Source organism: Scatophagus argus, chromosome 17 (assembly GCF_020382885.2).
Source record: "Scatophagus argus isolate fScaArg1 chromosome 17, fScaArg1.pri, whole genome shotgun sequence".
Lineage (NCBI taxonomy): Eukaryota > Metazoa > Chordata > Actinopteri > Scatophagidae > Scatophagus > Scatophagus argus.
The window spans coordinates 430,571-441,520 of NC_058509.1; the positions used below are offsets into that span (position 1 = coordinate 430,571).

The 10,950-nt window shown below is 45.6% G+C and overlaps 2 protein-coding genes across 3 annotated transcripts; both read right to left on the minus strand.

Moving 5' to 3' along the window:
• Positions 1-2,010: 2,010 nt before the first annotated feature.
• Positions 2,011-4,088, minus strand: wdyhv1 (WDYHV motif containing 1). Of its 2 annotated transcripts, none has more exons than XM_046417238.1 (6): positions 3,940-4,088; positions 3,397-3,496; positions 3,228-3,278; positions 3,005-3,153; positions 2,811-2,935; positions 2,011-2,700 (listed from the first exon to the last, which is right to left on the minus strand). In XM_046417238.1, the coding sequence occupies exons 1-6, from the start codon at positions 3,999-4,001 to the stop codon at positions 2,567-2,569; spliced, it is 621 nt and encodes a 206-aa protein (XP_046273194.1). In that variant the 5' UTR covers positions 4,002-4,088; the 3' UTR covers positions 2,011-2,566. The 2 variants fall into 2 exon arrangements, with proteins under 2 accessions (XP_046273194.1, XP_046273195.1); XM_046417239.1 differs by having other exon boundaries at positions 3,397-3,543; positions 3,940-4,033.
• Positions 4,089-4,752: 664 nt separating this feature from the next.
• Positions 4,753-10,481, minus strand: bop1 (BOP1 ribosomal biogenesis factor). The gene is made up of 15 exons (XM_046417187.1): positions 10,238-10,481; positions 9,146-9,370; positions 8,947-9,033; positions 8,277-8,431; positions 8,066-8,183; positions 7,607-7,921; positions 7,361-7,522; positions 7,167-7,247; positions 7,007-7,076; positions 6,783-6,915; positions 6,509-6,692; positions 6,137-6,428; positions 5,444-5,528; positions 5,166-5,273; positions 4,753-5,081 (listed from the first exon to the last, which is right to left on the minus strand). The coding sequence occupies exons 1-15, from the start codon at positions 10,355-10,357 to the stop codon at positions 4,928-4,930; spliced, it is 2,289 nt and encodes a 762-aa protein (XP_046273143.1). The 5' UTR covers positions 10,358-10,481; the 3' UTR covers positions 4,753-4,927.
• Positions 10,482-10,950: the final 469 nt, after the last annotated feature.

Here is a 10,950-nt window from a genome sequence, read left to right on the forward strand (position 1 = left end):
GTCAGACTTCCACAGACAGAAGCTGTCACGACAGGAACGTTTTGCACCAAACGTTCAGATTTGGTTTAACTACGAACTTCTCATCCTTTCTGTGACTCTGAGCACAGCCATGAAATGAGCAGTTGTAGCTCCTCTCAGCTGTGTGGACTCAACACCCTCACCCCAACCCCCACCAGCACACAGTGAAAGTGTCCACCTGCTGCTTTTGTTGTCCACCAACCCCCACCTTTCTTGTAGTTCTCTCAAGTCATTACATTATTTTACTGTATCATTTAACTTTCTCATATGCACTTTAACAGATGGATCAGTGTCTGTTGGACAGAAAAATAGTGATGTGTTGTGACATCACACAGGTGAAACCCTGAATGGTCTACCTGAAGAGGGAAGGTTCAACACATAGAACCCGTCACAGCATGAGCCTAGACTCTCCAACATTGTTTCCAGATTAAATCCAGTATGATACCAAAGATAACCGGGCTGGAGGAAGACCAAAGAGGAGGTTTATGGAGTGAAGAAGGACAGGAAGGTAAGATAAGAACTTTATTGATCCCACAGGAAATTGTTGGAGTTGGTGTGAGGGAAGAGGACACAGAGGACAGGGCGAGATGGAAGCAGATGATTCGCTGTGGTGACCCCTGAAGGGCACAGCTGAAAGGAAAAGAAGAAGAAGATGCAACTGAGCAGGTGATTTTCCATCAGATTCATTTCCATGCCTGATTTCCAAGAAGCTGAAAAAAGACAGACAGGAAGTGACAATCTTTAACATCATCAGCTGACTGACAAGCTGACTCTCCACCAGCTGATCCTCCATCTTCTTCCACCCTCCCCAAAGAGCAACCAGAGATACAGGGCTGGAACAGTCCCATGGACATTTGAAAACAAAGCCTGAACAAAAAAAGGATCCATCCATCCATCCAATTATTTTCCGTACCACTTAGCCATCAGGGTCGTGGGGGAGCTGGAGCCAATCCCAGCTGACTGACTACGGGCGAGCGGCGGGTTCACTCTGGATTGGTCACCAGCCAATCGCAGGGCCGACACACAAACATAGACACTCACACACTCACACCTTGCGGCCATGAAGACTGTGCATGTCTTCGGGAGGAAGCTGGAGAACCCGGAGAAAACCCACGCAGGCACAGGGAGAACGTGCAGACTCCACACAGAAGGGCCCAGACTGGGACTCGAACCAGGAGCGCTAACAGCGCTAACCACTGCACCACCGTGAGAAAAGAGAAACAACTGCACTGAAATACTCTTTTTAGTTTAGTTATCTTTGCTAATGATTGTTTCTGACAGCAGTGTGTGGTCATATTGTGTCCAAATATTTCAACAAACTGAACTTTGATGCTTTGGTGATCTTGTTTGTGAAACTTTTGATGCCAATAAAAACCCTTTGAACTGAATTTAACTGAAATAAATGCTATGTTCCAGCAGAAAACCACATGCTGCTATCCAAAAATTATTTTGAGACAAATTAATGGTGTTACTGAAGCTCTCTGTGTGGTTTGTCTAAGTTCAAGAGCTCGGCAGCCTCTTGGATCGAGTAGTGTTGGAGGGGACCAGAAACACCAAAGCTATAATAACAATAAATAATACCCAAAGTCTGTGCGTACAGTGAAACAGCCACAGGGGGACATTTTACTGCACTGAAAACTTTAAGTACATGTTCCTTATTATACTTTGACTGAAGTAATGTTTTCAGTGTAGGATTTTATTAGGAAATTCAAAATGTTAAGTATTTAATCAGAGGACTCGGGAATTGGGTGGGTGGTGGACCACGTCTCTAACACCCTGCTACATCAGACTCAAACTGGGTTGGAACCATTGACATTGACATTAAGATATCCGATATTAAGTCTCCACTTCCTCCTGCTGAGAAAAACTGAACTCCTGTTGGCCATCTTCATATACAGTCAGTTGTCTGAACACAATAATGTGAACACACAACAGTCTAATTAATTCAGACTGAATTTTAAGTTTTAAGTAATTTCTCTCAGACTAATCGCAACAGTTTTGTATTTTTTATTCTTTGACTTTATTTAAAAACACATTTATCAACTGTTTCATCAGCTGGCTTCCTGCCATCATCTTTTCAGTAAAAGTATTCAAAGTTCTTTGCATCATGTAAAACAGAAGGTCTCTTTCTCAGTCAGATGTTTTGACATGTTTTCACATCTTGTGTGAGCTTCCCTCAGTGAGAGGGTGAAGAGCAAAGACTGTGACATCATAACAATGACATCATTACACACTGAGGTATTTAATTCAGTATAATTTAATGCAGTCAGACTGAAGTGGAGCTAACTCAAGAAATCAAAACTTCAAACATTCAGTTCTCACAAATTTTAGTTTGTGAAAGTGAGTCGAGGTGTAACTTGACATCATCACACTGAGACAATGAGCAGATATTTGTTGTCACGGTGACAGCTCAAGTCAGGAAGTAAAAAGTAGAAACGTGGTTTCTGACTTGCTGCATGTTCACATGTTTACAGGTGTGGGCAGTGCAAGTAAATAGTGAGTGACCAGCAGGGGGCGCTCGGTTGCTCCACATGTCCATCTGCTGCAGCTACGATGGGCACGATGCTGCTGGTGGCGATGGGTTTCTCATGTATCTCTGCAGGAAGTGGCCCAGACTGAAGACTCTCCCCCACCCAACAGCAGGGCTCATACTGATGAAGTCATCCAGGTTCATGTGACTCTCTGAGGAGGAAACACATTGCAGCGATGTCATCATGAGGTCACAGGGCTTCCATCATCAAATATGCTGACATCATGTCAATGAAGACATGTTGCAGGAGGAGTCATGTGACCTGCTGTGTGTATGGGGTGGTAAGGAGGGGGGGGCATCTTCCATGTTCCGTCAGGGTTCTTCATGTGCGATCGATCTGATGCAAAGTTCAACAGGAAGATTTCAGCAGGGACCACACGCAACTTCCTGTTGGAGCACAGACACAGGTACGCTTTACTGTGATGTCACTTCCTGTGGTGTTCAGGTGTGTCTTACCTGTGGTACGCAGGTCTGATGTCGTGGTCTGAACGGATCGCCTCAGCGGCATACAGCTGCAGGCTGCAGGGAAATGCCAGCTCAGAGTCCAGATCATAAACCAGAGGGTCCGTCTGGAGACCGACCTGCAGCAGGACCACGTGGTAGTCCTGAAACACACGATTACATCATTAATGACATCATTACTTTTATAAACTGTCAAAGATGCAGAGACATCACAGACCCAGATGACTGGCTGGTCTCCACGTCCGGACTTCTGCTTCCACAGAGGAACCTGATGGACAACAAACAGAGCAGCTTAAGATCAAGACAGGTGATCACAGCAGGATGTTTTAGAGAACCTGATAACAGCTTTGGGCCTGGCAAATGTTCTAGCAGCCTCAAGTTCTCACCATTCTGTTCTCATTAGAGATGAAAACCACAAACAGTTCTTCCAGCGGTGCAGTTCTCTCCGTTCTCACAAACTCGCAGAGTTTCCAAACATTTTCTTCACTGCAGAACAAGCACCAACAACAGAACCAGTGAGACACCAGTTGAACCTGCCAGCAGAAACTGCGTTGAACTGGTAGTCTTTCTTGAGCTTATAGTTAATGAAGGTGAGACGCAAGGTTCCATAGCCAATCAGATGTCAGGATTTTCTTCAACCTGAGAACAATTATGTGCAGATATCTCCTGTCTGTGGTGTCTATCCTGACCAGTTGCTCCACATACTTTGATTTACATTTTACTGCGTGCAGAGAGTACTTTGTATACCGACAGACTACTGTGATGAACCTTCTTTACCACAAAATGTTCCTTCAGAATGAGGTTTCTAACTTAACTTACTTTTACGTCTGTAGAGCTTCATAACATGAATACCGACTCACTGTGCTACAGAATACACGTTGCAGTATTACACAGTACACGTTGGAGCACAAAATATGTCGTAGTTTTACCAGTAACAGCTGGTATAAACGCAGTCTTCGCGGCACGGAATGATTCCGTCTTCCCTCTTCATGTCGGCATTACACTGAAGAGGCTCCGCCGTGACGTCATCTCCTGTAGACCCATTAAACTTTTCAAATTAAGAGCATCCGTTGGCCGGACGTGCATGTTGCTTCTTCTCGTATATTTTTGTTTTACTTGAATGATTCGTTAGATTTTTTCTTCTTTAATAATCTCCGTGCGAAAGCTACTAAAAACCAGAAATCCGACCTCAACCTTCAAAAAGGTTTTGACTGGTCTGTATGGAACGGCCAACGGGCCAATATTTAACTTACTTTATTAATCCCAAACTGGGAAATTACTTCTCTGCATTTAACCCATCACTGACTGAAACACACAGGAGCAGTGGGCTGCGTCAAGCACCCGGGGAGCATATTGGGGGTTAAGTGCCTTGCTCAAAGGCACATCAACTGGCTAATGGGAGGTGGGAACATTATCACTCCACCACACTCAAAATCTTTCCTGCCCATCCGGTGGGGGAATCGAACCAGCGACCTTCCGATCACAAGCCGCTTCTCTAACCTCTAGGCCACGGCTGCCCCCAATTCCCCCAATATTCGCTTCTGCAGTGTACTTGACAGGGAAATGAAGCTGTCACAGGTTCAACACTAACCCCAGGAAACATTGTTTCTTCTCTGGAAATGCTAATGTATAATGTTAAGTTACCAGGAGGAACATGAATCCCTCCAACAGGAAGCATGAACCATTAGTCACCAGACTCCTGAATCATCATGGTAACAACACACAGCAGATGACAAACAAACTGGTCATAAAGTTTCGATTTAATTAAAAACAAAACACAAAGAAAAGAGTAACAAGGTCAAACAAGGGCAGCAGGTGGTATCCTAGCAACCTGTCAGTGCTGACCACTGCTGGGGTGCCAGGCAGGTTGCTAGGACAGCACAGGCAGGGGGAGCTGTTTGCTGGGGATGCAGGTTGCTAAGTGAAGAGTCGGATGGTGGCGTCGGCTCCGGAGGAGAAGATCCACGGCTGTGAGGGGTGAAAGGTCACATCGAGCACACCGAGGTCATGTGTGATCACATGACCTCTGAGAACCTTCACCGGGACGATCAGCGGGTTCTGCAGGAGGTCGCTGAGGAGAGGGCAGACAGGAAGTCAGTGTGGAGTACTGTACTTTGCAGTACACTGTATTAGTGCATGTAGTACTGTGTATTACTTGTAAACAGTTCCGTGACAGACGATAACAGATCCGTCATCAGATGCTGAAGCGAACAGTGGATAAAGTCTGTGATAGGCCACACCTCTCACCGCTTTCTTATGGTGTCTGCAGACAAGAAGTGACAATTAATATGATCAATAACATCAACAGGATCAATACAACATACAACAGTACCCAATTTCCCCCAGGGATTCTGATTTTGATTCCGAACAGAATCAGTACACATGAACTCTGTGATGTACTGATTCGTCACTTGATGACTGGCAGCTTCGTACCGTAACATCTTGTAAGGTTTGGTTGAGAGGTCGAGGTCGAACCAGCTCAGCCTGCAGTCATAACTACCACAGATCACATGATCACCTGCAGACAGAGAGACACATGAGACAGAGGCTCTGCCCCTCAGCAATGTGTGGGCTGCGGTGAATCTGAAGCTGTTAAATGGACAAATAAAAATGGCCAACACGTTTCCACTTCCTTCCACTGTACCAAAAGTGAAGCCAAAATATACAAGTGCTACCATCTTGTTCTGGTGATGTCATGTGGAGCCAACATCTGTGCAGTAGTGATTGAGAGATGGAGCTGCGGTACTGAGTTCCCACCCACATACACATCTGAGCCAACCAGGAGCAGCACTTGGCTGTCAGTCATGACATTTCAGCCCCTTTTTATAGCATCAAATAAGTAATGAAAACCAAATTTATAAATGAACTCTTGAACAAACAAATCGACCAGAGTGATAAGAACAACCTAAAATGGCAGAAACTGTCTTTGGGAAACATTTAATTGAACTGTACTTTGAGGTTTTAGTTAGGCTCATGTCCCATCTGCTGACATGGAAGGGGAGGGACTTATGAGCTGTATTGCAGCCAGCCACCAGGGGGCATCCAGATGTTCTGGCTTCACTTTGGGGGACCTCACATGTCATCCATCTCAATACACAGTTAGTGTACTGTGCTGAATGTGGTTACCTCCAGGGTGGACTGCCATGCTGGAGATCCACTTGGAGTTGGCCTGTAGTTTTTTGGTCATTTCCTGTTTCACCAGGTTGTAGATCCGGACAGAGCGCTGCGTTGCCACAAAGAAGTAGGGCCTGATGGGGTGGAAGGATACACACTGAACCAGACCTTTGTTCTTCCTGAATGGGTTCTGGCTCCTCCTCCGGCTCACCTGGTGGATGAACACCTGCAGGTGGCTCGAGTGATCCGGCATAACCGAGGCCAGGTAGTCTCCTTTAGCATGCCACACCACCTGGTGAACAGCCTGAGGACATCAAAACTGAATGATTAGTTCAGTTCAGGTACTGACCAGGTGTCTATAGTGAAACAGCTGTGTTCTCTCACTTTGGGGTGATGTATTTTGAGGCGGATCCCCTGGTTAAGCCCCTCCCCCTCCCCCTCACTCCAGGTGACAGACTCCACCCCCTCTGCCTCCTCTGCCTCCAGATGACCAGTCAGGAGTCGCTCTGTTGACAAAACAACCTGTCTGTCTGCCAGAGAGGGAGACAGGATCAACACTACAGAGTCCCTGTAACAGAGAGACACACATGTCATCAGAGAGAGAGAGAGAGAGAGACAGGTCATCAGAGACAGTGAGACAGGTAATTATGGTCCTTACGTGGCAACAGCCAGCAGGCAGACAGACGGGTTTGGGTTCCAGGCGACGCTCTTCACAGCTCCACCCACTTGAAACGTCTTCATGCAGCGAGACGAACACACCTCCCAGCACCTCACAGAACCATCATCACTACCTGGATACACACAGTGAATACACAGTACTTACACACAGTAAATACATACAGTAGTCAAACACAAAGAGAATACACACTGAGTATTTGCTACCTGAAGCGAGCCACTGTCCTGATGGAGACACGCTGATGGAACGGACCAGACCACTGTGTCCCCGATACACCTGAATACAGAGACAGGCAGAAGATGAGAGGGAGGATTCACCTGTGTGTGTCTGCGCCTGTCTGCTGCACGTGTGTGTGTGTGTGTGTACCAGAGACTGTGTTGTTGGAAACGGTTGCAGGTCTTTTGGTTTGGGAAGTTTGGGAATCAGGTCCTCTGGATTGACGTTCACCTGCAGACAGACAAGTAGAGAGGCAGACACACGTTACCAATCGCACGTCCCTGTGTACCGATTGGCCGGAAGGGGTTTGGTGTTTCAGGTGTAGCCACAGGTGTTTCAGTTACCCTCATCTTCCTCTGGCGGGGACACAGGTAAAGATCGAGGCAGCGCTCGAACCTCTCGTGGATGAAACGAGGAAATGCAGGAACCTGACGGAGGCTGGAGAACTTCCTGGGAACAAATGGAATCTTCCTGTCTGATGGATCCTGCTGCTCCCACAGAGCTCGCTGCAGAGAGGGAGACAGGTGTACAGACAGGTAAAAAGAGACATCTGTAACCAGGTGAGCTAAACAGGAGTCCTGCTGGCGTACCTCCTCCTCAGTGAACAGATACTCAGGTGGGGGGTTGTAGGACTCATGGTGGCCCGGTAGAGGGATTTTGGGGGCAGGCAGGTGCATCCTGTGTTTGGCCAGAAGAGACGAGTCTTCACTGGCCCAGAGGTCGTAGTAACGCCCCCTGCTGTCATCCTCCACCCGCCGAGGTTTGATCCAGCCCATCTTTATAGCATGAACAAGCTTAGAGACTTTCTCCTTTTCAGTGAGAGACGGGATGAAGCTGCGTTTATGTTCTGGTCTGTTAGTGACCGGGTGGATCATCAGGTCTTTACTGAAGAATTCCACCTGAGGCTGAGGAGGACAGCAACAACAGGTATTTTTAAACAGGCTAAAACAAGGATCCATCCATAAGAACATTTCAATGTGTCCAGATGTGGACAGGTTAATAAGGGTTTGAACACAGGACAGAGTGTCACCTGTGTCATTTGAGCGTACCTGGTACTCATTGAAGCTGAGGTCTCCAAACTGTCCTCTCTGCAGGCGATTCACCAGCTCCACCTGCTCGTCAGACAGCACGATGTCACTTCCTGTCTGTTTATCGTGGACTGTTCTCCTGTGGGCAAAGAGAACACCGCAAGTTAGCATCATCAGCACGCCCTCTTTTAACCGGGGGAGAGGCAAACTAGCATCATGCCAGCAGTCTCACCAGTAGTCTGGGTTCTCCATTTTCTCCAGGAATTCATCAAGCTCATCCTTGCTCCTGATTGGTTTGTAGATCTTCTTCCCATCCAGGTCATAGCCAATGTGAGGAAAGTCTTTGTACCACTCCATGGGAATATTCCCCACCGTGTTCCTGATGTCCTGTAAGAGAAAGGAGGATACAGACCATCAGATTAAGGCTAATGTTTGTACAGAATGTTATAAAACATAATGAGGCAATAGAGGTCCCAGCAGAGCCCCGAGGAACATTAGCGAAAATAACAGAAAATTTCATAAAGTAACTGAAGGTTGGGGAGAACCCAATGAAATGTTACACCTGAACCTGACTGAGCAGCACAGAGCTCAACTGATCATTAGAAATCGACAAGAGATTCCAGAAGCTTTTGCGTTAATCTGGACAATCCTTCTCCCACCTACACTAGATGTAAATATTGCATATTTTAACATTTTTAATTTTAGTATTTTTATAAAATAGCTTTCTATTTTATAATATTTAATTTTACTCATTCTATTTTACTCACGTATTTTTTGGTAGCAGGGACAAAAAGAATTTCACTGCACATTGTACCGTGTATGATTGTGTGTGTGACAAATAAACCTGGGAAAAGAAGGAACATGAAGGCGCACACTATTTTTCAAAGATAAACTTGTCTCACCTCCTCGTCTGAAGAGTCGTGTTCGTACTCCTCTTCTTTATTTTCTTCTTTCACTCCTCCCTTCTTCCTCTTTTTTTCCTCCTCTATCTGTGGGAAGAACAGAACACAGGTGATGTTCTTGAGAAGAACGTTGAGAACAACTGCAGGCTGCAGGCTCCCCACATTCTGCTGAAGAGAACATTCACAGGTAGAACTTTACCTGTTCAGTCTGCTTTGGCTCTGCCTTTCGACGTTCACCACCATCATCATCATCATCATCAACATCATCTTCTTCTTCTTCTTCAGCACCTGGTCTTTCCTCTTCCTCCTCATCGTCACTGTCACTCCCAGAATCCTCCAATCCTGAGTAGACGCTATCCTCGCTGTCTGAGAGATCTTCATCCTCCTCTTCCTCCTCAGCAAGTTTCTTGCTGAAGCTGAAAATCTGAAGAAAACCAAACCCCATTCAAAAACATGGTGATTTAGTGTTCTCCTGATGCAGCATGATTATGCTTGGCAGTATTCGTTAGCTCTACTCAGAGAAATAAACAGCAGTTAACATGTAAACTGTCACTCTGAAAACAACATTGCTAGCTAGCTACTAGCTGTGTGTTTCATCTTTACAGTATTACTGTAAACAGCTAATAAAACTGTTGACTCCAGTGTAACATTAAATAACTAAAAAAGACAAAACCCCTTCTCTTCTCGCTTGTCTTTTATTAATTTTGCTTTAAATTATACAACAGCATGTTTGCCACTGATTTATGTATTCAAAATAGGCATAATTGTGGAGTCTATGGCTATTAGGCTGTCCTGATAAGTAGCGGTCTGTAAAAGTGTTTTAATAGTGTAATAATGGTCTACGAAAGAGCAAAACGTCTTAAAATGGAAAGGCTCTGGATGGAGTTCGGCTCGCTGAAGACAAGTTGGATGTCAAATGTTAAATGATAATTGTGTGTTTGCAGTAACGTTCTCATCTAGCTTTAGCTAAGATTAGCATGTTTCATTGCTGGACAAACACCATTCAGAATCTGGTCATTTTAAGCTGCTTTGCTTCTCTTTAATCTTTAAAGCTTCCTGTGCTGAAGAGTCAGACTCGATCTGTTCTGCGCTTCATTTCGGCTCACGTATCCGAACATCGCCGCTGTCACTTACGGAATATTTACAGTATTTTTCTCCACACCTCACAGACCCTCAACGAGCGTGTTTTGCTGTACCTGCCTGCCCTAGTAGCATGCTAACAGCTAGCCGTTCGCTTCTCCCCAGTTAGCCCAGCCCTCCTCCTCTCTGTCTCTCTGCGTGCCAGTCTCACCTCGTCCTGCTCCTCTTCCTCGCCTTCTTTACTCCTCTTCTTCACAGTTTTCTGTGAGACCTTTTTCGCCTCTTCTCTCTGTTCTTTCCTCGGCATGATTCCACTGCAGCTCTCCTCCATCACAAAGCACGTGGGACCCTGCGGGTTTAAAGGTCACGCGTCACAGGCAGAGGGTTTACTGCTGGCGCCGACTTGTGGTCATCTTCATCATCCACGAGCCCTTTACGTACAAACTCAATAGGCCTCAACGTCCTCATCCTCTCTGGTAGCCCACTATTGGATAGAGCAGTTTAGCAGTTTGTGTTCCGAGGACTTCAGAGAAGAAGCTAAAACAAAAACGGCAAATACGTGTCATGTTTTGAAGATTGTAAATACAGCTGTCGAAACTCTTTCTAAAGAAACTCACGGCAGATGTTAAAGCACTAACCGGCTAAGGCTCAAATCCAACATTCCATTCATCAGTAAGACAGTGGAAAATACGGTTCAGTGCAATTAAACTGCCTTCTTAGAGAAAATAATATCCAGGATTTCACTGAGGCTTTAGAACACAGCCACAGCACTGAAACTGCTCTCACTAAAATAATTTGCGACCTCACGCAAAATTCTAATGAAAATAAGGTTTAGTGGTTCTGCGCTGCTGCACTTCTTCTGACATATTGTGCTTTATTTTAGTTTTTGCTATTTTCTTCCCTATTTTACCTTATTTTTATAAT

What these genes read in the sequence shown, in the direction of transcription:
- wdyhv1 (XM_046417238.1), bottom strand. Translation starts at nt 4,001, where the DNA reads ATGAAGAGGGAAGACGGAATCATTCCGTGCCGCGAAGACTGCGTTTAT. An exon ending in TCTCTAATGAGAACAGAATG is followed by an intron (nt 3,279 to 3,396) that starts GTGAGAACTTGA and finishes GTTGTCCATCAG; the next exon opens with GTTCCTCTGTGGAAGCAGAA. An exon ending in ATCAGACCTGCGTACCACAG is followed by an intron (nt 2,936 to 3,004) that starts GTAAGACACACC and finishes GTGCTCCAACAG; the next exon opens with GAAGTTGCGTGTGGTCCCTG.
- bop1 (XM_046417187.1), bottom strand. Translation starts at nt 10,357, where the DNA reads ATGGAGGAGAGCTGCAGTGGAATCATGCCGAGGAAAGAACAGAGAGAA. An exon ending in CCCGCCAGAGGAAGATGAGG is followed by an intron (nt 7,248 to 7,360) that starts GTAACTGAAACA and finishes GTCTGTCTGCAG; the next exon opens with GTGAACGTCAATCCAGAGGA. An exon ending in AGGACAGTGGCTCGCTTCAG is followed by an intron (nt 6,916 to 7,006) that starts GTAGCAAATACT and finishes GTGTGTATCCAG; the next exon opens with GTAGTGATGATGGTTCTGTG.